General features: G+C 37.0%; 1 protein-coding gene across 1 annotated transcript in view; it reads right to left on the bottom strand.

Moving 5' to 3' along the window:
• LOC111053886 (intersectin-1) overlaps positions 1-21,709 on the bottom strand; it is a 114,171-nt gene extending 92,462 nt beyond the window's left edge. The window contains 9 exon segments of the mRNA XM_039420265.1: positions 593-792; positions 1,544-1,717; positions 2,489-2,537; positions 3,976-4,368; positions 6,948-7,102; positions 8,306-8,489; positions 9,148-9,302; positions 10,402-10,558; positions 21,580-21,709. Coding sequence (XP_039276199.1) covers positions 593-792; positions 1,544-1,717; positions 2,489-2,537; positions 3,976-4,368; positions 6,948-7,102; positions 8,306-8,489; positions 9,148-9,302; positions 10,402-10,553 — 1,462 coding nt within the window. The 5' untranslated portion in view covers positions 10,554-10,558; positions 21,580-21,709.
• Positions 21,710-27,030: the final 5,321 nt, after the last annotated feature.

Raw genomic sequence — 27,030 nt, 5'->3', positions numbered from 1 at the left:
TCTCAGCCTATCAGAGGACAGTTATTCCAAGCCTCGATAAATGTCACTCAGCATTGTCACTCAGCTTTTAGTGAAGCTGATTCTCAGACAATCAGAGAGCAATAATTCCGAGCCTCGATAAATGTCGTCCAACACTCAGAATTGTCCTTCTATTAGCTAATTCTCACTAACAGATGATTCTCAGCCTATCGGAGGACCTAGCCCCGATAAATGTCGGCCGACACTCACAATTGTCCTTCTATGAGCTAATTTTCACTAACAGATGATTATCAGCCAATCGGAGGACAATTCCGAGCCTCGATAAATGTCGACCAACACTCAGAATTGTCCTTCTATTAGCTAATTCTCTCTAACAGATGATTCTCAGCCAATCGGACTAGACTCAATTTATTTAAGACTAATTTACCCAATTTTACTCAAACATTGAAAAAACATTGAAATCAAGTAAACTTGACTAATTGGAATCCTACTTGCGACTTGATTAATAACTCAAACGTTAAAAAAACTTGAATTCAAGTAAACTTGAGTAATGTAAACCCTACTTGAGACTTTGAATTGAATGTTTTAATAGTGAATTGCATTGATGAATGACCTTGAGATATGCCCGCCAGCGGATCACCCTGTTCGCTGTTGACACTGTTCTGTCGCTGCCGCCGCAGGGTGGGGGGAATGAGGTCAGGGGGGAGGGGCACCGGGATCTTCTCCCCACTCCTGGCCAAGTCGCACAAGTGCATGGCCAGCACAAACTCCTCGCAGGACAGCTTTCCATCGGCGTCCATATCGGACAGACCCCTGTAAAATAAAACACACCCATAAATAGACAACATAATAGACACACCCAACAATAGACAATAGACAATAGACAATAGAGTTGGTGGAAATGATAGGTCAGCATGGTTCTAATGTAAAACAAAGCACACCAATAATAGTAGTATCCATATTCAGATTAACTCACTATAAAAGTGAATTTTCAAGTTTTTTCTCATCTGAGATTAGGAGCAAGTTGAATACTAATCAAATACTACATCACGGATTTTAACAAGGCAATCTTAAATTGGCAACAAGCATATATAGTGATTTCTACATTTTTCGAATTGAGACTATCAGCCGAATCAAGATTATTCATTGTCTAGCTTGCTAGTGCTAGTACGGAAAATGTATAAGATCAATAAAGAGTGAATGATAAAATTTGCTGAACAGGAATTGATATTGTTGGATTTCTCCATAATTGAAAAAAACACAGTTTTATTTTGTCACCTCCACTTTGATAAATTGCTCGAATTTAGAGTACAGGTCGAGTCAGTTGCTCGATACATGAAAATTCATCTCACACTCCTCAATCTGTCTCCATCTTTGTCTCCTTATTCTTCATCATCTCATTCCCCTTTCTTTTTCTTTTCTTCTTTTTTTACCAATTGTCGAACAATTTACAACTGTTACTTCATAATCGAGCAATTTCAAATGACAAATGTGAAGGTGACAAAATCAAACTGCGATATTCCAAAGAGTGAATGAATGAGAGTAATGGAAGCATAATTCTCACCAAATTTGAGCTAGAACAGGTTGCGGCAGCTGAGAGGCGACCATTATGTTTCGGGCTTGAACTCCAGACAGGTATCCAGACCTGGTGCGATCTGTGGTGTTGAAAAGTTGCGTGTATTTCAGCTTTGACGGGTGTGGTACCGACCACTCTACCAACGGCGATCCAGAAGCCAATCTAAAAACATAGAAAGCACATTTACAATGAGTAATCAGTAAAGCCAGTTGTATTGTATGAAGCAGGGACATTTGTATTTTCAAAGAAGGAAGATCTATTGAATATTATTTAGATAATAAACTTGACTTGAGTAACATTTGAAATGAACTTTTGAATAAAAGTGAAAGTAAATGGGAGAACAAGTGAAATTTTTCCTACAGAGAGATCCACGTTATAATAGCTGTAGAGAAAGATAGGAGAACAGCGTTGGTGATTCTCTGCCTTGCCACTGCCTTCTATAGAAGATAGCTGATGCCGGTATATCTTATGTAATACCTGATCATTCTTGTTTAAAATAATCAATTAGACAAGGATAGCAAAACTAATGATGATCAAATACTGCTATTATAACAAGAACCTCACTAAAGGTACTAATAACATTGTTCTCTGATACAACACAGCCTCGTATAATGAATGATAGGTAGCTATGGATATGAAATCTATCAATACACAAGCATCCACAATATGAATACAGTAATGAATTCGACTTAACCCAACCCAACATATTTCGAATTCGGAATAATTATGGAGTAAATTATCAACTATTATGAGAAAACTTATGATTATTATAAAATTAGTTTTAATGATAATGTTATAGAAGGCATGTCGGCAAGAAATAGGAAATCAAAAGAATAAATATCGCAGTTCCCATTGAATATTTCATCCTTAATTATAATTTTGAACTCATTATATTAAACCAATTCGATAATGTGAAACATTTAATATACTTACGGTGACTCGATTGATCCAACTCTCTCGACTGGAGGTACGCCGGGTACAACTGCGAAGGAAAGAAAATTCATTCAAAATCAATCTTTTATTATAATAATAATGATGATGATATAATATCGTAAGATCTTGTGAACAGTATTTATTCTAAATAAGGGTTGGAAATAAAAACTAGAATTGAAAAGAAAACTAGATTTCTTAGCTTGAACTACATTGATTTAGAATGAAATCTTACCTGTACCATTTTTAAATCAGGACAATTTATTACTGAAACTGGCAAATCAACAATAACGAGGCACCAGCAAAAACATAGGATTAAACATAAATAATATTATTTTTTGAGAATAAAAATTCAAATTTCTACTGGATCAAGAGATTAATGAGAATGGAAATAATTTGATTATATGGGAGGACATGTTGTGGTATTTCTCCATAATGAAGAGAACAAGACATTGATGTAAACATTACCACATTTTGTAGTTCAAGAAGAAGAATGGGAATCTTTCTGAGACAAGAAAATCATCATTTCACAAAGGATGAAAAAGAAATATCTTTATTTCAATATGACAATGGCATTTGGGTATGAAACAGAAATGTAATGATGTAATATCAGGGTAATAAACAGGATGAAAAAGAAATATCTTTATTCAATATGACAATGGCATTGGGTATATTACACAGACTAATATCTTTACAAACTTACAACATGATTATCCAACCAGACACCGAATAAATTACGGATATAACTTCCCAGATCAACCTTAACGTCACTGAACAGTAACCCCTTCTACTTGCCCATTTGATTTATCGAAACCTCCCACAAAAAATCATTGATGCAGAAGAACTTGGTGCTGCCGCCTACAAAAAGAGAGTAGGTTTTGGCTCCGCTCAATCGGCCGGGTGGCCGCCGCGGCGCTGCTGGAACGCCATATAGGTGACACAAAGCAATTGGCACATATTCATCCACAAACCTCACTAGATTGTGATTTTGGTTTCAAGCCCTTCATGCCTCACATGAGTTTCTTTTATTTATTATAATTACTATAATTTATCTTCTACTTTAGATTCTACTTTCTATTTAATGTTGTAAATCGTTAGTTCAGATAGCTCACCAGAAGATGAAGTATTCTGAGTCGAGTACTTGTGCTATGTGAATCGTCGTTGATACAGTCTGACTATTTAACATATTTTTATAGGCTAAACTTGAATTAATATAAGTTATTGATTGTAGTTTTACACTAGTGTTACCTGTATAGATTAGGTGCTCTTTCCTCGCCCACGGATCAGCAGTCCATGCGGGGAAATAAGTATTATCATGATGATTCTATTTTTTTACAGTGTTTTATATTGAAATGAATGGATTGTATGAGATTTGTTCAAACTTTACGTGCCGCCGGTATATGAAAAATATCATTATTTCAATACGAGAATGACACTAAGGTATAATATACTGAATTAAAGTGTATTTGAATTCGTTGGCAAAGCTTTACCTGCTGCCGGTATAGACGCAGCTCCGTTAACAGTTGGCACGATTCCAGCGAGTGGCTGAGCGGTCATAGACGGAATGCCAATGGTGGAAGGCGGTGTGACCGACGCGAGGCCGGCCAGAGGAACAACGGGGGCGGGAGGAATGGGAGGCGGCACCCCGCCCCCAATCAGGGGAGCAGAAACTAGGGGGGCAGTGACTAGGGGAGCAGGAGAGGGAGCTACCAGCGGAGGAGAAAGGATACCAGTGGGAGACAAGAGGTTGGGAGTGCCGCCTCCGGAAGGCGGCGAGATGATCTTGGAGGCGGCCGCAGGGATCGGACTGGGGGCGGCCGGTAGAGGCGGCTTTGGAGGCGGCACCATTCCCGACAACAGAGCCGCGTTAGACGCCGGCACGCCTGTCACAATCAAGTTTAGTCACAAGTAGTCACAATCAAGTTTAGTCACAAGTAACAATCAAGTTTAGTCACAAGTAGTCACAATCAAGTGTAGTCACAAGTCACAATCAAGTGTAGTCACAAGTCACAATCAAGTTTAGTCACAAGTAGTCACAATCAAGTGTAGTCACAAGTCACAATCAAGTTTAGTCACAAGTAGTCACAATCAAGTTTAGTCACAAGTAGTCACAATCACAATCAAGTTTAGTCACAAGTAACAATCAAGTTTAGTCACAAGTAGTCACAATCAAGTTTAGTCACAAGTAGTCACAATTAAGTTTAGTCACAAGTAGCCTGTCACAATCAAGTCACTCAATCAATCAATTGATTAGACATCAATGTAAAAACCATTACATTTTCACTCATTCAACCATTCTTCAACAACACTGATTTAAGGTGCTGTTTAATCAATAATCACGCATCTTTCAAACACCTTCCTAGTGTTTTCTGCTTATAAGTGTTTATCGGTTTACTAGTGTATTCACTTTATTATTGAGTTATTGATTAACATCTTGTGAGATCAGTTAATATTTTTATTTCAAAAATGTATTTTTAGTAAATCTATTTTCTAATTAATAATAATCGTATGGCTTTTATTGGTGGGAAGTCCCTGGCGGAGGTTCCACCTCGCCTGAATAATATATGATTCCATTCGTCAATGGGCTTCAAGACCCATTAAAAGTAGTATTAAATTGAAAATAACTATTTTCCATTATTAAAGTGAAATCGTCAATGTAAATACTACATTTGCATTTCCACTCATTCAACCATTTTTCATCAACACTGATTTCAGGTGATGTTTAATTAATAATCATACATTTTAAAAATTTTGTGCTTGAAAAGTAAATGTAAAGAGATAGATTTCAAACGATGAAAGAATGGCTCAAAGACACATTCATAGAACAGTTTTATGAGAGATATTCAAAATGCACTCTGAACTGTACAGCAGTCAATCAATGATTCTTAAAAACAATTTTTGAGAAAAAATCTGCTTTCTACACTAACAGTGAAAGTGATAACAGAATAAAATCTATTATTTTCAAGTTGCAAGAAATTCTTTCAAGGATACTCTCAAATTCTGTTATGAGTTGGGCTGAACTCGGAGTTGCCGCTAACTGCAATTTTAGATACCGTACCTATTTCATATAAATGAATGACTGATCATAATGTTTTAATTAAGTTTTATCATCAACATGGGAGTGAACATAAAATCTGTCAGCACATACGATAAAATAAAATCAATGTACTTATAGAAAACGTATAATTGTATCAAAAAACTAAATCATTTAACATGTAATGTTTTTTGTTTTTTTTTAGATAACTTTTTGACTATTATTATTATTATGTATTAATTAAATAAATGTGATTTAATTTGGACCCATGTTATACGAGCGCAAATTCCGCGGCGTTAACGCGGCGTTTTTAGCGTCGTGTCAACTGGGCAATGGTACTTTCATAGTGCGCGATGTAGTTTGGACCCAGGTTATACGAGCGCTAATTCCGCGGCGTTAACGCGGCGTTTTTAGCGTCGCGTCAACTGGACAATGGCACTTCCATAGTGCGCGTCAACAACGCTGAGTTTCAATAACTTGGCTCAGCGTTGCCAACGCCGCGGCACCAGCGCTTGAATAACATGGACCTTGGAATGGATAAAATTGTATAAAATATACTTATTTTCATTCAAAAGCTTCATCAAGACATTACAACTATGGAGAATACACTTCATGGCAAAAGTCAAAAGATTACGTAGCTTTAAAAATGAATTTGTGGAATAATTGTAGAATGTGTTTTTTCAATATTTCACAAAACCTTCACTAAAAATAGTAGCTTTATCACACAGTAACTTCAAAACGTTATATAGCTCCAGAAATGAATTTCATTTATTTATTTATTTATTCATAGACAATAGATGCAATGCAGGTAAAAACAACAGGCATTCGCCCAAAACAACAGGCATTCGCCCAAAACTGCTTTAAACCTTAATTTGGAATACACAGTCTAGAGGTTATGTAAATGATAACTTAATTCACACACTACTTTGAGTCCAAAAAATGTATGTACTACAATAATTTTGAATTTATAAGATTAATTGATTTGTAGTAATGTAGATTGTGTTTTATCAATTTATAATTTTATAATTCATGAAACCTTTACTACAGTGAGTTCAACGTTATAATGGCAGTGGAGAAGGATAGGAGAACTGATATAATATTAACTGTTAGATCTTATTAAAAAAAATCAAGTATCTACATTTTTACGTCAATAAAATATATTTTCTAAAGATTTAAATAGTAAATTTTCACGATTGAGATAGAATATTTTGTTTATTATATTCCTACATTGTTAAAACCCGATTTGGCAGCGTTGCGGGAATAGAAAATGATAGTGCTGTCTGTTTTGAGAAATGATGAACAAGAATATCAGCAACACCAATGTTAATCAAATACTGCAATTATAACGTGGACCTCACTATGGAAATAATCTTTTAGAAGTTCGATTTTATTCAATATCTTTGTGTAAAATGTAGCTTGGGAAATTACCTGGAGCTACGGCTGCCGGCTGAAAAAACTGTAGCATGTTGGGTGGCAAGGCTTGTGGCATATCAAAGCCCCTTAATTTCAAATTTATCAATTTGCAGGCTATACTGAACTCATTGATGTTCATTTTTCCATCGGCATCAGTGTCTGCCAGACCCCTGTAAAGAAAATTGAGAAAAAATCGAAAATTATTACAGAAAAAAACAACAGAGTAAAACTTTCTTATACTAAAATTGAAGAATGAAAGAGAAATTTTCTATTTAGACTACGACTCTAGTAACAAAACTCAATATACAATGCAAATGACAATAACTTTAGTTCATGATTGCACGAAAATAAGTTTTTTGAAAAACTGCGTTTTGCTCTCTCACCATGACTGAGAGTATAGACAAATAATAATATTATTTGTGGATTTAAGTGAAATTTTTAATATTTTTTGTGATTGTGAAGGAAGATTTTTGTTTGGATTTGTGTTTTTTTAAATTAATTAATCTGATTAATTCGAAATTGTAGTGGATATATTTTTTTGGACTAAAATAGTTTGTGAATTAAATTATCATTTACATAACCTTTAGACTGTATATTCCAAATTAAGGTTTAAAGCAGTTTTGGGCGAATGCCTGTTGTTTTTACCTGCATTGTATCTATTGTCTATGAATAAATAAATAAATGAAATTCATTTCTGGAGCTATATAACGTTTTGAAGTTACTCTGTGATAAAGCTACTAAACTGCTCTAAGTTTTGAGCGAATGTCTGTTGTTTTTACCTCAATTGTATTTGTATATGAATGAAAAAATAAAAAAATCAGATTTATATTCCACACTTGAAATAATGCCATGAACATTTCAAGTAGAGTTTTGTTCATCAAGATGTAATAATTTCAAGATTTGACATTAATTTCTGTTCCATTTTATTTTTCATAAGACAGTTCTTTACAGTACCTATATTATAATTGCCGAAATACGAAATAATGGTACGAAATAATTTTCGAGAAAAAAGTTGATGTTGTTTGGTAAATCACCGTGGATAGAATAAGTTTTCTATTAAGCTAGACTCCCATACATCAGTATCAGTGAACGTAACCGGTACAGTGAAAATATTATTCTCATGCATTCTATAGGGGCAATTTTATTTCCCATTTGTAGGCTGCATTGTAAGTGTGTCTCCATGATTCAAGTTGAATAAGTTAAACATTTACTTGAATCAACAAAACCTGAAAAAGGGTCTACATTTGTATAATGGATTCAAGTTTCTGCCTTGTAAACTTGACTTCAAGTTTGTAGAATACATTCATTTTACACAGACGTCAAGAAAACATGACTAATGTAAACGCTCCTTAAGGGAGAAAAAGTGAACGAACCATATAATGCCGAGTACTGGTGCTGGTAGTTGGGACTGGAGGAAAAAGTCCCTGGCCTGTCCACCTGTGACGATGCCATTTATTGGTTTCAGTGCATTGAATTGCACCTCGAACCGCGCCCTCTCCTGGGGAGTTATCACCCACGGATCCATCTCTCCTGTAATAATAATTGTACAATAAAATTAGTCTAGTACCAAGTTATAAAGAACTATGTTATTGAAAACACAAATTTAAATTGTCAACCAATTTTTATTATTATAAAATATTATAATATACATAGAACCTGGTTTCGTGGCTTTACCAGCCATATCTTCAGCTGTTTGTGGTTGGTAAAGCCACGAAACTAGGTTCTATGTATATTACAATATTTTATAATAATAAAAAGTGGTTGACAATTTAAATTGTGTTTTCATTATAGAAAAGTACCACAACATCACTCACAACAAAACTGTAAAACTATGTTATTATTTAAATTACAAGAGGCGTATGGGGCTAAAACACGTGCAATTGTCAATTATCATACAGAGTGGTTTCTAGTCCTGTAACCCTATTGTAAATATGTGGTAATTTATTTTAAATAGAATGACATTTTGTTTTATAACACAAACTTGATTTAGGGCCTAAACTTGATCAGAGCATTATATATGCAACATCTACGTTTAACGCTAACCACGTTTACTTGTAGATACGGTTGCATTAATCATAATGTGTTTCATACGGGGTTCAAACTAACAGCAGACATTTCTCTATTCAAACCAAGTTTCTGCATACGGGCCTAAATCTCTAACATATGATTCGATTTTATTCAATATCTTTGTCTAAAATGTGACTTGGGAAATTACCTGGAGCTACGGCTGCTGGCTGGAAAAACTGTAGCATATTAGGTGGCAAGGCTTGTGGCATATCAAAGCCCCTTAATTTCAAATTTATCAATTTGCAGGCTATACTGAACTCATTGATGTTCATTTTTCCGTCGGCATCAGTGTCTGCCAGACCCCTGTAAAGAAAATTGAGAAAAAATCGAAAATTATTACAGAAAAAAACAAAAATACGAATACATTTTACAAAACTAGATTAAAAAATGGAGTAAAACTTTCTTATACTAAAATTGAAGAAAGAAAGGGAAATTTTCAATTTAGACTACGACTCTAGTAAAAAACTCAATATTCAATGCAAATGACAATAACTTTAGTTCATGATTGCACGAAAATAAGTTTTTTGAAAAACTGCGTTTTGGTCTCTCACCATGACTGAGAGTATAGACAAATAATACTTTTAAACAATAAGTATAATTTGTGGATTTAAGTGAAATTTTCAATATTTTTTGTGATTGTGAAGGAAGATTTTTGTTTGGATTTGTGTTTTGAAATTAATTAATCTGATTAATTCAAAATTGTAGTGGATACATTTTTTTGGACTCAAAATAGTTTGTGAATTAAGTTATCATTTACATAACCTTTAAACTGTGTATTCCAAATTAAGGTTTAGAGCAGTTTTGGGCGAATGCCTGTTGTTTTTACCTCAATTGTATTTGTATATGAATAAAAAAATCAGATTTATATTCCACACTTGAAATAATGCCATGAACATTTCAAGTAGAGTTTTGTTCATCAAAACGTAATAATTTCAAGAATTGACATTAATATTTGTTCCATTTTATTTTTCATAAGACAGTTCTTTACAGTATATTATAATTGCCGAAATACGAATAATGATACGAAATAATTTTCGAGAAAAAAGTTGATGTTTGGTAAATCACCGTGGATAGAATAAGTTTTCTATTAAGCTAGATTCCCATACATCAGTATCAGTGAACGTAACCGGTACAGTGAAAATATTATTCTTATGCATTCTATAGGGGCTATTTTATTTCCCATTGTAGGCTGCATTGTAAGTGTGTCTCCATGATTCAAGTTGAATAAGTTAAACATTTACTTGAATCAACAAAACCTGAAAAAGGGTCTACATTTGTATAATGGATTCAGTTTCTGCCTTGTAAACTTGACTTCAAGTTTGTAGAATACATTCATTTTACACAGACGTCAAGAAAACTTGACTAATGTAAACGCTCCTTAAGGGAGAAAAAGTGAACGAACCATATAATGCCGAGTACTGGTGCTGGTAGTTGGGACTGGAGGAAAAAGTCCCTGGCCTGTCCACCTGTGACGATGCCATTTATTGGTTTCAGTGCATTGAATTGCACCTCGAACCGCGCCCTCTCCTGGGGAGTTATCACCCACGGATCCATCTCTCCTGTAATAATAATTGTACAATAAATAAGACTAGTACCAAGTTATAAAGAACTATGTTATTGAATACACAAATTTAAATTGTCAACCAATTTTATTATTATAAAATATTATAATATACATAGAACCTGGTTTTGTGGCTTTACCAGCCACATCTTCAGCTGTTTTGTGGTTGGTAAAGCCACGAAACTAGGTTCTATGTATATTACAATATTTATAATAATAAAAAGTGGTTGACAATTTAAATTTGTGTTTTCATTATAGAAAAGTACCACAACATCACTCACAACAAACTGTAAAACTATGTTATTATTTAAATTACAAGAGGCGTATGGGGCTAAAACACGTGCAATTGTCAATTATCATACAGAGTGGTTTCTAGTCCTGTAACCCTATTGTAAATATGTGGTAATTTATTTTAAATAGAATGACATTTTGTTTTATAACACAAACTTGATTTAGGGCCTAAACTTGATCAGAGCATTATATATGCAACATCTACGTTTAACGCTAACCACGTTTACTTGTAGATACGGTTGCATTAATCATAATGTGTTTCATACGGGGTTCAAACTAACAGCAGACATTTCTCTATTCAAACCAAGTTTCTGCATACGGGCCTAAATCTCTAACATATGATTCAAGTTTCTGCCTTGTAAACTTGACTTCAAGTTTGTAGAATACATTCATTTTACACAGACGTCAAGAAAACTTGACTAATGTAAACGCTCCTTAAGGGAGAAAAAGTGAACTAACCATATAATGCCGAGTACTGGTGCTGGTAGTTGGGACTGGAGGAAAAAGTCCCTGGCCTGTCCACCTGTGACGATGCCATTTATTGGTTTCAGTGCATTAAATTGCACCTCGAACCGCGCCCTCTCCTGGGGAGTTATCACCCACGGATCCATCTCTCCTGTAATAATAATTGTACAATAAATAAGACTAGTACCAAGTTATAAAGAACTATGTTATTGAATACACAAATTTAAATTGTCAACCACTTTTTATTATTAAAAATATTATAATATACATAGAACCTGGTTTTGTGGCTTTACCAGCCACATCTTCAGCTGTTTTGTGGTTGGTAAAGCCACGAAACTAGGTTCTATGTATATTACAATATTTTATAATAATAAAAAGTGGTTGACAATTTAAATTTGTGTTTTCATTATAGAAAAGTACCACAACATCACTCACAACAAACTGTAAAACTATGTTATTATTTAAATTACAAGAGGCGTATGGGGCTAAAACACGTGCAATTGTCAATTATCATACAGAGTGGTTTCTAGTCCTGTAACCCTATTGTAAATATGTGGTAATTTATTTTAAATAGAATGACATTTTGTTTTATAACACAAACTTGATTTAGGGCCTAAACTTGATCAGGGAATTATATATGCAACATCTACGTTTAACGCTAACCACGTTTACTTGTAGATATGATTGCATTTATCACAATGTGTTTCATACGGAGTTCAAACTAACAGCAGACATTTCTCTATTCAAACCAAGTTTCTACATACGGGCCTAAATCTCTAACATATGATTCAAGTTTATCGATATTGTGAGGATTCAATGTAGATTCAGATTCATGACTCATGACTCAGATTCAATGTAGATTAAATGATTCAGACTCAATGTAGCCCCACAACTAGTAATCAGGGTGTGTGAGGTCCAGCAACCTTGTAGGCCATAAACCCTTGCTTATTATGAAAACCCGTTGTTGTATGATAAAATAGAAATCAGGGTGTGTGAGGTCCAGTAACCTTGGAGGCCTTAAACCCTTGCTTATTATGAAAACACGTTGTTCTATTGTGGAATACATTATGTTCTTAGGACAACCGGAATCCACATATTATACAGCAAGGATAATTAACTCGCACTGGCGTGTATATACAGATTGAAAAGGGCTATCACAAATGTTAGTAGTGCAACTCTAAATTTTTAGCGGAAGTTTACTTTATACGAACTCAAAATTGAATTCCTCACAAATAAATGATAAAATTTCATGAATACAAGGATATCTTTTATCCCGTCACAGCTGTTTTCCTGATGTTTTGAAGTACAAGTCTAGTCTTCAAACAAGGTGACCTCGAGTCTATGACAACAACTGAAGACCTATATAAATAATTCCTGTGTTGGTTAAAGTGTTTGATACCTTAATTAAGGAACAGCTTGTGTTCCACTTAGAGAGAAATAATCTTTCTCTAATGTACAAAATGACTTTAGAAACGGAAGATCTACATTCACAGCTGTCTCAGAAATGATTATTTATTTGATAGAGTAAACAATACAGTAGTCGGAAAAGAAAAAACAGGCTATTGCCCAAAACTTCTTCAATTTCCTAATTTTGTCTTAAATTGTCCAAATATTATGTAGGCTAAGGCCGATACAAAATTACATCAAAGTGGTGTCATCAGAGAAGAGAGCGACCTTCACGCCGTCAGAAGCACCAGGAGGTGCTGTTCACGCCAGCTGAGGCACAAAGAAGAAGGAAGAGGAACTTCGACTTGCCTCCTTTCCCCGCCCACATTACGACTGAGCGAAGTCATCCAGGAGCAACACCTGGGTATCAATCACCCACCTCTGAAGCTACTCAGGGTGTACGTGATAGATTGGCGCCCAACGTGGGGCACGAGGCAACGAAGTAAGAATCATCATGAGTGAACAGGGCGAGTCTGATTCAGATGCTCCACATCAGGAGCTGACAAAGGATCAGTCAGTTGAGGACGTAAACCCCGAGGTGATAGCCGACCCCAGAGTTTCCTGGATCTATAAATTGAAAAAGGAAGAAGCGTTCAATCTTCTACAAGATTGGGGCATAGTGTCATCTGGAACACTTGCTGAGTTGAGAAGGTTGTTAGTAGAACAACATAAGAAGATAGCTGTACGTTATCCCAGCCTAAGGCCCGGAATAGTGAGCAGAAGCAGTGGGGGATCTGGACACTCAGCAACAGGTACTCATGCTGAAGTTGGAACCAACATTCACACAAACCCCCTCATGGACCCAGGGGCGGTATGTGACAAAGTAAGAAGCTGGAGACTGTCATTCGACGGCCAATCAGATGCTCCCAGCTTCTTAGAAAGGCTAGACGAGCTACAACAAGCCTATGGGCTCACTGGCAACCAACTACTAGTTGCCCTTCCTGAATTACTAGTTGGTAAAGCTACCCTATGGATGCGTAATCGTCGTGACCAATGGAGATCATGGGACAATTTCGTGACAGATTTCAGATCACGCTACTACCCACTTACCTATGAGGAGGACCTCCAGAATCTAATTCAGGCAAGGAAGCAAAAGGAAGGTGAATCGTTTGACGAATTTCTCGAAGATGTACTGACACTCATGAGACGTCGAGGAGGTTTTACAGACGAAAATAAATTACAGAGAGTGTATAAGAATCTCCTCCCACGGTACAAATTGTATATTCGGCAATCAGATGTTCATAGTATCAACGAATTGGAAAAATTCGCGAGGGAGTATGAACAAATAAAAGCAGAGGAGAAACAGAATAGACAGAATTTGAGAGTTCACATGATTGAGGATACGAAAAATATTAAAAGGCTCAAGGTTAAGACAGTTATAACCCCTACTAGTAACAGACCATCTCTTAGTGAGTCTGAACCCATGTGTGGGCAATACAAGAGACCGGGGCACTGGAGATCACACTGTCCCGATATTCCACCATGTAAAAGGAGCGGAAAGAGAGCACTGATATGTGTCTGTGATGTGCAGAAGGAGAATAAAACTCCGAACAAGACAGCAGTGATGCGAACGGCACACAGGATTCCTGTGATTGAAGAGTCATCAAGGGACAACAGACTATTCATTACTGTGACAATCGGAGGTAAAAAGTGTCGGGCATTGCTAGATAGTGGCGCTGAAGCTAATATATGAGTAATGAGGTTTATGAAGTTCTCCAAAAATAGGGATGATAAGGAAGGTACCAACTCATCACCACGCAATATTAGCTGATGGACGATCTACCCCATTAAATGGGAAGCTGACAACTAATGTCACTATAGGACAAATCACAGTTCCACTAGTGGCGTCTATACTGGATGGACTTGGACAAGAGTTGCTATTAGGCATGGAATTTATGCGTGAAAACAGGGTGAATATTCACACATTCACGAGAGAGGTAGAGTGGGATCCTCCCCAACTGAATCCTACAAGTCCACTAATAATGTCGCGATCTCTCTTATTGGGGACTAAGACAACAGCAGTCCCAACAATATCAGCTGTACAATCCGAATCTCAGGACAACAAGGATCGCGACAAAGGATATTCATACAGTTTGGTTTGAACAGAGTCGAACCCAATGCCTTGATTGATAGAAAGGCAGAGATGTCATATATTCCAAGGCAAGAATCCTGGGGCAACATTGTGATGGATCACAGGGATGAGATGACTGAGTATGAACGGCAGGCCACGATTCATGCCCCAGCCACCAATACAAGTGGTAGCTCCGAGAGTGATGTGGAAAAGTTAGTACCACCCCCCATTGATATGGTTGTAGAAGAGCCAACACAGTCTTTGACCATCAAGGAAGTAGTCTCACAGTCCCAGGATCCCAGACCAGGACTCTCAAGGAATAAGGATCCAGTGTTGTGTCACCGAGTCTCAACACCTGGTAAGCGTAAACGGGCTGGCAAGCCACGCATAAAGTCCAATTTCCAGATGGACGATGTAAATATGTACCTGGTGGACCGGGTGTAGATGATGATCATAGTGAGTGGCATACACCTCTAAAGGTGATGCCTGGGAGGTGTACACCTCTCTTAAGGTGATGCCTAGATGGCTCACGCCATTTAAGGTGGTGCCATAGAGGGCTCCGAACCCCCCCCCCCCCCCCAAGTAGGAGTGGGGTGTCACAAAGTAAAATTGTGACGAGAAAATAATAAATTATATTATTGAAAGACGCTCGGCTATCAGCAAAGCTAGCCGACCGCGGAAATAAGGAAGGTACCGATGGCGCACCATCTTCCGCGCATCGAGATGATTCCACCGCCTCTGGCGGTGGCTCAACTCCATCCCCTCCACTTTGGGGGAGTATTTAAACGCCGGACGAGCCCCAGACCACAGCATTCCGCTCACAACCTTCCTGCTCCTGGTACAGCGGCCCGTTGGCTGCCGTACGTCCCCGACCTCCTGCCCTGGTACAGCGGCCCGTTGGCTGCCGTACGTCCCTAACCTTCCATCTCCTAGGGCACAGCGGACCGTTGTCTGCCGTCCCTGTCCTCCCATCTACCCAGGGCACAGCGGACCGTTGTCTGCCGTCCCTATTCTTCCTTCTCCCCAGGGCACAGCGGACCGTTGTCTGCCGTCCCTATCCTGTCTGTCCTTCCTTTTCCTACTTCACTGGAGCGGACCGAGGCCGTAAGGCCGATACAAAATTACATCAAAGTGGTGTCATCAGAGAAGAGAGCGACCTTCACGCCGTCAGAAGCACCAGGAGGTGCTGTTCACGCCAGCTGAGGCACAAAGAAGAAGGAAGAGGAACTTCGACTTGCCTCCTTACCCCGCCCACATTACGACTGAGCGAAGTCATCCAGGAGCAACACCTGGGTATCAATCACCCACCTCTGAAGCTACTCAGGGTGTACGTGATAGATTGGCGCCCAACGTGGGCACGAGGCAACGAAGTAAGAATCATCATGAGTGAACAGGGCGAGTCTGATTCAGATGCTCCACATCAGGAGCTGACAAAGGATCAGTCAGTTGAGGACGTAAACCCCGAGGTGATAGCCGACCCCAGAGTTTCCTGGATCTATAAATTGAAAAAGGAAGAAGCGTTCAATCTTCTACAAGATTGGGGCATAGTGTCATCTGGAACACTTGCTGAGTTGAGAAGGTTGTTAGTAGAACAACATAAGAAGATAGCTGTACGTTATCCCAGCCTAAGGCCCGGAATAGTGAGCAGAAGCAGTGGGGGATCTGGACACTCAGCAACAGGTACTCATGCTGAAGTTGGAACCAACATTCACACAATCCCCCTCATGGACCCAGGGCGGTATGTGACAAAGTAAGAAGCTGGAGACTGTCATTCGACGGCCAATCAGATGCTCCCAGCTTCTTAGAAAGGCTAGACGAGCTACAACAAGCCTATGGGCTCACTGGCAACCAACTACTAGTTGCCCTTCCTGAATTACTAGTTGGTAAAGCTACCCTATGGATGCGTAATCGTCGTGACCAATGGAGATCATGGACAATTTCGTGACAGATTTCAGATCACGCTACTACCCACTTACCTATGAGGAGGACCTCCAGAATCTAATTCAGGCAAGGAAGCAAAAGGAAGGTGAATCGTTTGACGAATTTCTCGAAGATGTACTGACACTCATGAGACGTCGAGGAGGTTTTACAGACGAAATAAATTACAGAGAGTGTATAAGAATCTCCTCCCACGGTACAAATTGTATATTCGGCAATCAGATGTTCATAGTATCAACGAATTGGAAAAATTCGCGAGGGAGTATGAACAAATAAAAGCAGAGGAGAAACAGAATAGACAGAATTTGAGAGTTCACATGATTGAGGATACGAAAAATATTAAAAGGCTCAAGGTTAAGACAGTTATAACCCCTACTAGTAACAGACCATCTCTTAGTGAGTCTGAACCCATGTGTGGGCAATACAAGAGACCGGGGCACTGGAGATCACACTGTCCCGATATTCCACCATGTAAAAGGAGCGGAAAGAGAGCACTGATATGTGTCTGTGATGTGCAGAAGGAGAATAAAACTCCGAACAAGACAGCAGTGATGCGAACGGCACACAGGATTCCTGTGATTGAAGAGTCATCAAGGGACAACAGACTATTCATTACTGTGACAATCGGAGGTAAAAAGTGTCGGGCATTGCTAGATAGTGGCGCTGAAGCTAATTATATGAGTAATGAGGTTTATGAAGTTCTCCAAAAATAGGGATGATAAGGAAGGTACCAACTCATCACCACGCAATATTAGCTGATGGACGATCTACCCCATTAAATGGGAAGCTGACAACTAATGTCACTATAGGACAAATCACAGTTCCACTAGTGGCGTCTATACTGGATGGACTTGGACAAGAGTTGCTATTAGGCATGGAATTTATGCGTGAAAACAGGGTGAATATTCACACATTCACGAGAGAGGTAGAGTGGGATCCTCCCCAACTGAATCCTACAAGTCCACTAATAATGTCGCGATCTCTCTTATTGGGGACTAAGACAACAGCAGTCCCAACAATATCAGCTGTACAATCCGAATCTCAGGACAACAAGGATCGCGACAAAAGGATATTCATACAGTTTGGTTTGAACAGAGCCGACCCCAGAGTTTCCTGGATCTATAAATTGAAAAAGGAAGAAGCGTTCAATCTTCTACAAGATTGGGGCATAGTGTCATCTGGAACACTTGCTGAGTTGAGAAGGTTGTTAGTAGAACAACATAAGAAGATAGCTGTACGTTATCCCAGCCTAAGGCCCGGAATAGTGAGCAGAAGCAGTGGGGGATCTGGACACTCAGCAACAGGTACTCATGCTGAAGTTGGAACCAACATTCACACAATCCCCCTCATGGACCCAGGGGCGGTATGTGACAAAGTAAGAAGCTGGAGACTGTCATTCGACGGCCAATCAGATGCTCCCAGCTTCTTAGAAAGGCTAGACGAGCTACAACAAGCCTATGGGCTCACTGGCAACCAACTACTAGTTGCCCTTCCTGAATTACTAGTTGGTAAAGCTACCCTATGGATGCGTAATCGTCGTGACCAATGGAGATCATGGACAATTTCGTGACAGATTTCAGATCACGCTACTACCCACTTACCTATGAGGAGGACCTCCAGAATCTAATTCAGGCAAGGAAGCAAAAGGAAGGTGAATCGTTTGACGAATTTCTCGAAGATGTACTGACACTCATGAGACGTCGAGGAGGTTTTACAGACGAAAATAAATTACAGAGAGTGTATAAGAATCTCCTCCCACGGTACAAATTGTATATTCGGCAATCAGATGTTCATAGTATCAACGAATTGGAAAAATTCGCGAGGGAGTATGAACAAATAAAAGCAGAGGAGAAACAGAATAGACAGAATTTGAGAGTTCACATGATTGAGGATACGAAAAATATTAAAAGGCTCAAGGTTAAGACAGTTATAACCCCTACTAGTAACAGACCATCTCTTAGTGAGTCTGAACCCATGTGTGGGCAATACAAGAGACCGGGGCACTGGAGATCACACTGTCCCGATATTCCACCATGTAAAAGGAGCGGAAAGAGAGCACTGATATGTGTCTGTGATGTGCAGAAGGAGAATAAAACTCCGAACAAGACAGCAGTGATGCGAACGGCACACAGGATTCCTGTGATTGAAGAGTCATCAAGGGACAACAGACTATTCATTACTGTGACAATCGGAGGTAAAAAGTGTCGGGCATTGCTAGATAGTGGCGCTGAAGCTAATTATATGAGTAATGAGGTTTATGAAGTTCTCCAAAAATAGGGATGATAAGGAAGGTACCAACTCATCACCACGCAATATTAGCTGATGGACGATCTACCCCATTAAATGGGAAGCTGACAACTAATGTCACTATAGGACAAATCACAGTTCCACTAGTGGCGTCTATACTGGATGGACTTGGACAAGAGTTGCTATTAGGCATGGAATTTATGCGTGAAAACAGGGTGAATATTCACACATTCACGAGAGAGGTAGAGTGGGATCCTCCCCAACTGAATCCTACAAGTCCACTAATAATGTCGCGATCTCTCTTATTGGGGACTAAGACAACAGCAGTCCCAACAATATCAGCTGTACAATCCGAATCTCAGGACAACAAGGATCGCGACAAAAGGATATTCATGCAGTTTGGTTTGAACAGAGTCGAACCCAATGCCTTGATTGATAGAAAGGCAGAGATGTCATATATTCCAAGGCAAGAATCCTGGGGCAACATTGTGATGGATCACAGGGATGAGATGACTGAGTATGAACGGCAGGCCACGATTCATGCCCCAGCCACCAATACAAGTGGTAGCTCCGAGAGTGATGTGAAAAGTTAGTACCACCCCCCATTGATATGGTTGTAGAAGAGCCAACACAGTCTTTGACCATCAAGGAAGTAGTCTCACAGTCCCAGGATCCCAGACCAGGACTCTCAAGGAATAAGGATCCAGTGTTGTGTCACCGAGTCTCAACACCTGGTAAGCGTAAACGGGCTGGCAAGCCACGCATAAAGTCCAATTTCCAGATGGAAGATCTACATTCACAGCTGCCTCAGAAATTATTGATTATATCGTTAGGCTTTGAGGAGAGGAATCAGCACCTGTTCCTTGCTGATCTGAGCAAGGTCTTTGATAGTGTACGTCATGGAATCCTTCTAGAGAAGCTTGCCAGGTATGGTCACAGTATACATACAGTATGGAAACTCGGCTAGTACCCTGGCGCAAAAATCCGCCATCTTGTTAGGAAGCTCCGCATTTTAATAGTATTGATGAGAGGTTCGGATCACTTTACTGATCCGGATCAATTGATCTCGTTCACTGCCGCAAGCCAATCAGAAGACCAGGATTGGAACTTCCTAAGATCACGTGACGTGTCTAATATTTGTGCCATGTAAAAAGCATTGGTAGGATAAGCGTTTGATTGACAGGTTCCATTCTGTATCTATTATGTGGTATGGTCTTGGTAGTGAGTTGCTTGTGACCCTCTTATCCTACTTGATTGGAAGGAAGCAGATCATATCCATTGGAGGTGCTCTCTCACAGCCTATGCAGGTTGATGATGGCGTGCCACAGGGATTGGTGATTGGCCCCCTTCTGGTCTTAATCAATGATCTTGGTCCTGATGTTTGCGGATGACACCACAAACAGAGGTCAGACAGTTGAATTTACTCTTGAGAAAATTGAAGGCTTGTGTGAGTTTAAATGTCATTGTAATGATCTATCATGGTCTGTTCCATGCACATCTCATTTACGGTGTTGAACTGTGGGGAAACTCACCTTCAGCTAAAAATTCCTTCATTTGGCAGTGAGAATAATATTTGATCTGAGTTATAATGAAACTTGTAGGAATATTTTCCCCGAAAACAAAATAATGACTTTGCCATGTCTGTACATTTTTTATAATTTAGTTTTTTTCAAGAGCAATACTAATTTATATCATGAAATCTCTGAAACTCACACTTATAATACAAGACAAAAGGACCACGTTTTGAGACAAGTGTGCTGATGCTCCAGATGAAAGCTCTTCGAGTGACCACCTCAGCAGGGCATTGAGAGCAATGTAAACCAATCTTTGTTGAACTGGAAATTCTTTTGGTCTTCAACCAAAATATACTGTCTAGTCTGTCGCATGTCTTGGACACCGAGGGCAGTCATTTGCCGAGTGCTGATCTTCATGCTCACGCTACAAGGCGGAGACTTGAAATTAAGATACCGCGCTACAGAGCCAACAAGAGAAAGGAATCCTTCCTTATCTTTGCACTGTGCCTATACAACGATCTGCCTGTTAGTGCTGAGAACTTGCAGGGTGTTTCTTTTAGATCTGGCTGAAGAGAAATTCATTCTACTCAGTAGAATAATAGTTTTATGCGAACAAGAACAGTATAGTTTGATCTGTCGTCTCGTTTTTCTGATGCCATCTATCCAGATAACTAGACATGGATGTAGAAGAAGGAATCAAGAAATTAATTACCGTAATAATATATCACTAATAACTGAAGTTGGTGCTTCTTGTTGAATTTTTACCAAGTTAATCAAAGTTTCTTCCTGTTCCTAGAGCCATCCATTTTTTTCTGAGTCGTTTATCAAAAATATTTTTCATACTTCTATATTGGTTTTTATAGTTTATTATGAAATGATAAGATCTAACTCTATTCGGACAGCTAAATTTGGTCAGTATTGATAACTCATTAATTTAATATACAAATTTGACAGCTAACCTACACAATGAAGTTATTGAGTTCCTGCTCAGTTTTACTTCAATGCGCGTTTTCTCTAGAATATGTTTAAAAACGTTATATTACTCACCTGTGGTTTCTAATCACTAATAGGATTTATAAAAACTTAAATAAAATTATACAAAATTGACATTTTTAAAGAGTTTGACCATCCCACATCACAATCTAAATTTGTCGTGTCTCAACTCAAATATCGATGTTCGATGAATTTATGATGATGATGAAGAGGTTAGTAGTCAAAATCAGAATAGCAAACATAAGAATTGAGCAATAATTTACTGAATTTTCAAAGTGTATCCATACTTTCTATTATTTAATCTTTTCTGATTTAATCAAAATACTTTCATATAAGCTGAATTATTCCTTGTAGGATGAGTTATGGTTTGATGAAGCACTGTTGTTGGTTGGCTGTACTGGAAGCAACATTTTGGCGCTTTGTTAACGGAGATTTAAAAAATATTGAGGCCTACTCTCACTTGCTGCGCGTATGTTATCATTAAATATTTTTTTATATAAAGATAAAACTAACACTATTATAGAAACTATTGTGAGCCACAATCATGATATTATGTTCACCTATGAAATATTGTACACAACTTCCTCTGATAATATATTATTATTGCAGTATTTTACACTATCTTTACAGTACCGTAGGCTACCTACCCAATATTGAACAAAACTTTTTTTTTAATTTTAGGCCTACTCTAAAATAAAATTGTTTTATTTATATAAATAGCTGTTCTAATAACAATAGTTGTTATTTTTACAAGTAAATTGATTCATATTACTGAATTGAGTGTGTAAATGCATATAGTGGAGCATAGCTATGTGAGAAAGGTTTTTATAAAAGCTATGTAACCCGCATTATACCGCACCCAAGGACTGTGGCAACCTGGCAAGTGATTGTGAAAATCTGACCAATACAAATATACTGAATTACATCTTCATAAATTAGTTCCATGCTAAAAATTATAAGCATTATCCTATCAAAACACTTGACAACAATAGAAAAAATAATTTCAAAAAATGTATATTATTTGATGATTAACATGGGTGTTTTAGTTCAGTCAACGAAGGGTTGTAGAGGGAAAGGACCCTGCTTTGAACCACCCCCACCCCTTAGCATAAGAGGTAGGGGTAGGGACGTTTGATATGTTTACCTCTTTACTATACCCTGAAGAGAACTGCGGGGTCTTCCAAACTTTTCCCTCTATACCCTTTTTTGAGCATTTATTGTCTGGACTATTTTTTCCAGAACTGAGAACTACGTGGACAATCTTTATTGAAGTTGTAAATTCTCAGCAAAAAAATGAATGTTTGGACTGGAACTTACAACCTTTCATGTTTCACACACAAGTCTCACTATACCCCAAGACCAAGAGTTTCATGCAGTTTGTATCGAAATTATTTGATTAGGCTTTTATCGTTGAGAAAACTTTGAATCAAAAATATTTAGTAAGTTTGTTTTAATTATCAAAAATGATTAACTTGATAAACAAGTTTTATCATTTTAATTTATTCTTAATCAAGAATAAAATGACGAATTCAGTATCTTTCATGTCGAGTTAATCAGTTTGGTAGTTCAGAAGTCTTGATGCGTGAAATATAATAAATATTTTCTATCCTTCAACTGGTGAAGTGACAAACTTGTAACATATCTGTATCTTGTGGTTTTGGGTCTGGTAGACCACTTTTGAATTATTCTTATAACAATTGGTCTATTAGATATAGAAATAGAATAGATTGAATTTGTGGATTATTTCTCAAGAAGCCTAAACCCTAAACCTGATAAAATTATCAATGCTAAGCTCTATAATAAAATATTGCACTTGGAAGAGAAATGTTTTAAGAATTAACCCTAAGACGAATTTCTCAATGACTATATACGGTATAATAATCACACAATCATTATAGATTGTGTATTGTTTCTTTCATGTTTTATTTTGTTCAGCAATTTTATTCATTTCATTTATACTATTATTATAAATTTGAAGGATAATGCCCACAGGTGCGGGTGATGAGTCGGATAGTAAAATTGTGAGAGATGAGTGGACCCATAATACCTAGAATGTATCCTAGGTACATTGAGTGGAACTGCAGCTGTAGGAGGTTCCAAACCACGGGAAATCAGTTTTTCAACTCATAGATTATAATAATTTTAGAGTTGTTCGGTCTTCAAAGTGGTCAACCTTACAACGGGAGTCGCATGAAGTTTATATATTTCATAATCTTTCATGATACTTTTTCAATCACTTAAGCTGCATTGACACCAAAGTTATTAACAAAATATTAATATTGAACGGAAATTGACAAACACATATGTTCATCATGTGTATGATAAGTTATGCTCAATCTAATAGAATCTATAAGGATTAAGTTATTAACATCTTATTAATAACTTTGGTGTAAACGTTGCTTAACTGTCATATTTTTTCTAGAAGGCGTACAAAAATGTGGGCCTACAATTTTTTCTAAATCCGATTTAAAAAATAAATATAAATTGCAACAGATTATAAAAAGGCAAATAAGCAATGAATTTGTGTTCCCATAAGTACCTCTACATGAATTATTGGAGAAGAAAAATCCGCTGAGAATTTAATATCTCTCGAACTAAAGTTGTCATTCCACTTTCACCCTAGAAAGCAAAGTAAAAGACAAAAGGAAACGTCTCTACGGTACTTTGATTACTATACTGGTAAAGATAACAGATATCGCCTTTCTGTACTGTATTTACATACTCTTTCCATGTGTTTACTCATGCGTTTCACCCATGCTTTTTTCAGTACCGTAGTACAATTTACGCATGCGTCAAAATAGAGCCGCGGATGTAGTGGTAGACCAAAATAAGCTGCTTTTGCTATCAACTGAGCATGCGTGATAATAGAAGATAAGCTGTCATGGTGCGAGAGAAATATCAGTTCATTTCAGTCGCATTCAGTTTCATTCACCGTATACAGTTGACATGTGCTTACAATTTTAAACAAACTGCATTAAAATGAGCGCGAAGTAGACACACAATAGTTTGAGCATGAAGGAAAAATAGAAAGTTTCTATAAATAATGTAAGTAATAATTTTATTCAGTATTTGAGACCAACAGTTGCTATGTAATATTATTTATAAGTAGGTACAGTGTTATCAATCATTTTGGATAATTTATATTTATATTTCTTCTAGTTCCATACCCTTCTAAAGAAAGATTTTAATTAGCAGTTGTTTCCAAATTAAAAATTAATTTCAAGAAAATGATTTTAAAATCAATTTTATTTAAATAATAAATAAATTACGTGACTGCATGTAAACAGATACCTCTTTATTAGCATTGTTTGAGTTTGTACAATAAATTTTGTACTTCAAGTTTATAACCAATCATCTGTGAGTTATAATATAAAAGCATGAAGTCTACTATGTATGTGATTCTAGTTAATATAATTATCAATTTTAGTTTATGCAAAATCAGTTATATTTTCTCACGTTGAGATTGAAGTGAGAATTTTTGAACAGTTGATGGATCAATGTTTAAAAACAACAGTGTCTGTTCCAAAGAGTGTTACCCCAATATAATATACACGGTATGACCCCAATATACTACAAGCAAAAACAAACAAAACTGTCTATAAAGTGGTCCACAAATAATTTTCCCCATTAATGAGTTGGTTCAATTTTGTTCTAGATTTTTTTACAAGTTTTGCAACTTAGAATCCCTTCTCGCATCCCCTCCACCATCGCTCCTTGTATCTCCAGTCATCCTCTCGCAAACCTCTTCTTTCCATCTCTTGTCAAAAATTGGCCATCCATATTTTCCTAGGCCTATCCCGCTTTTGATGCTGGTTTGGAGTCCATTCAAAGACTCTCAATGATATTCTATCCGTATACATTTGGTTTAGATGACCGTTTATAGCAGTACCAATGTAACTTAGTACGGTATAGTTTATTATAAATTCATCTGCTCTTTTATCACTTTATTATCTAATAGTGGGAAGGCTGCATATCTTCTCCAATACCTCATTTCCCCAACAAGCAATTTTGCACAATGTCATCTTTGATCCAGGACCCACAACTCAGATACACACGTCAATATTGGCTCTATCGTAGCCTGTTATTAATAATAATCTCTCTGGTCGAGGGTACAACACGACCAGAGGAGTTTATTCAAAATATAAACATGATTACAAAAAGCATAAAAGCTACAATATTATTTATAAAGTATTAATACAATTGGTTGATTATTTGCTGATCTAAGAAAATGTGGCCCCACTATATAAACAGTGGTATGATATAAATATATTCTAGATGAATTCCTAAATAGTTGACTGTAATGATCAACAGGCCTACATAATTATTATAATGGTTCACAAAACATTGATATTAGTAACATTTACTAATAATCAGTAGAATATCAAAGTTGATAAAGTAAATTTTGAAATGGTCTCACTTTATATAAAACTTGATACTGTACATAGAACTTTATGTTAAAGGAGAAATTAATACTTTTCATGAACGGTACGTAGTAAACGACCTTATATTCGAAAGGCTCTATGGTAGCGAGTTCAAAAGTCATTCAGGCCAGTTTGAATGGTATTGGCTCTCCAATCTCTCGTTAATTGAATATTGAAAACAGTGCAGTTAGTTGTCTTCACACTCTAATATACCGTATTATTAAATGCTAACACTTCAACCAAATTCAGTATAAGTGTTGATCGATATTTTCAATTTAATCTGTAGCTCTATAGATTTGTTTCAAGCCAATATAATAAGTATAGATTTATAGCTCTTTAGATTTGTTTTGAGCCAATAAAATATATTTAAGTATGAATCTGTAGCTCTTTAGATTTTTTTCAAGCCAATATAATATATTTCAAGTATGAATCTGTAGCTCTTTAGATTTTTTTCAAGCCAATATAATATATTTCAAGTATGAATCTGTAGCTCTTTAGATTTTTTTCTTCAAGCCAATATAATATATTTCAAGTATGAATCTGCAGCTCTTTAGATTTTTTTCAAGCCAATATAATATATTTATGTATAAATCTGTAGCTCTTTGAATTTGTTTCAAGCTAATAAAGTATAAAATAGACTGATAGATGGATGCCTTTTTATTTGCACTTTGCAACATTACTCAGTTACTCATTCATATGACTTTTATGGACAGAGAAATCCTTTGGGATGTTCTGCCTCGCCGTATTACCCAATGTCATTTCCCATTCTAACTCAGTTTATAGTTTATAAACTTGAAAAATTGAAAATTTGGTGAAATTGAAAGTGATGTTTGCGAAGTTGAGGCAATAAAAGAGCCCCCTCTCCAACTTAACCCACCATGTGATTACTTACGGTACGGTAAAATTATTTTCTTCAAAATAGTCATTTCAATAAGCTACTCCAAAAAACATAGGTACATTTTCTATAACAAACATAAAAAATTGAAGCTTAATATATTTTTAATACGCTATGGAGATTAAAAATCAGATAATACACTCTCTATTTTTACAAAAAATTACATCATCAAAATGATTGGGAGAAAAA

This window comes from Nilaparvata lugens, chromosome 2, assembly GCF_014356525.2.
Source record: "Nilaparvata lugens isolate BPH chromosome 2, ASM1435652v1, whole genome shotgun sequence".
Classification (NCBI taxonomy): domain Eukaryota; kingdom Metazoa; phylum Arthropoda; class Insecta; order Hemiptera; family Delphacidae; genus Nilaparvata; species Nilaparvata lugens.
The sequence above is the reverse complement of the archived record's forward strand: the minus strand, read 5'-3'. Positions and strand labels throughout refer to the sequence as shown.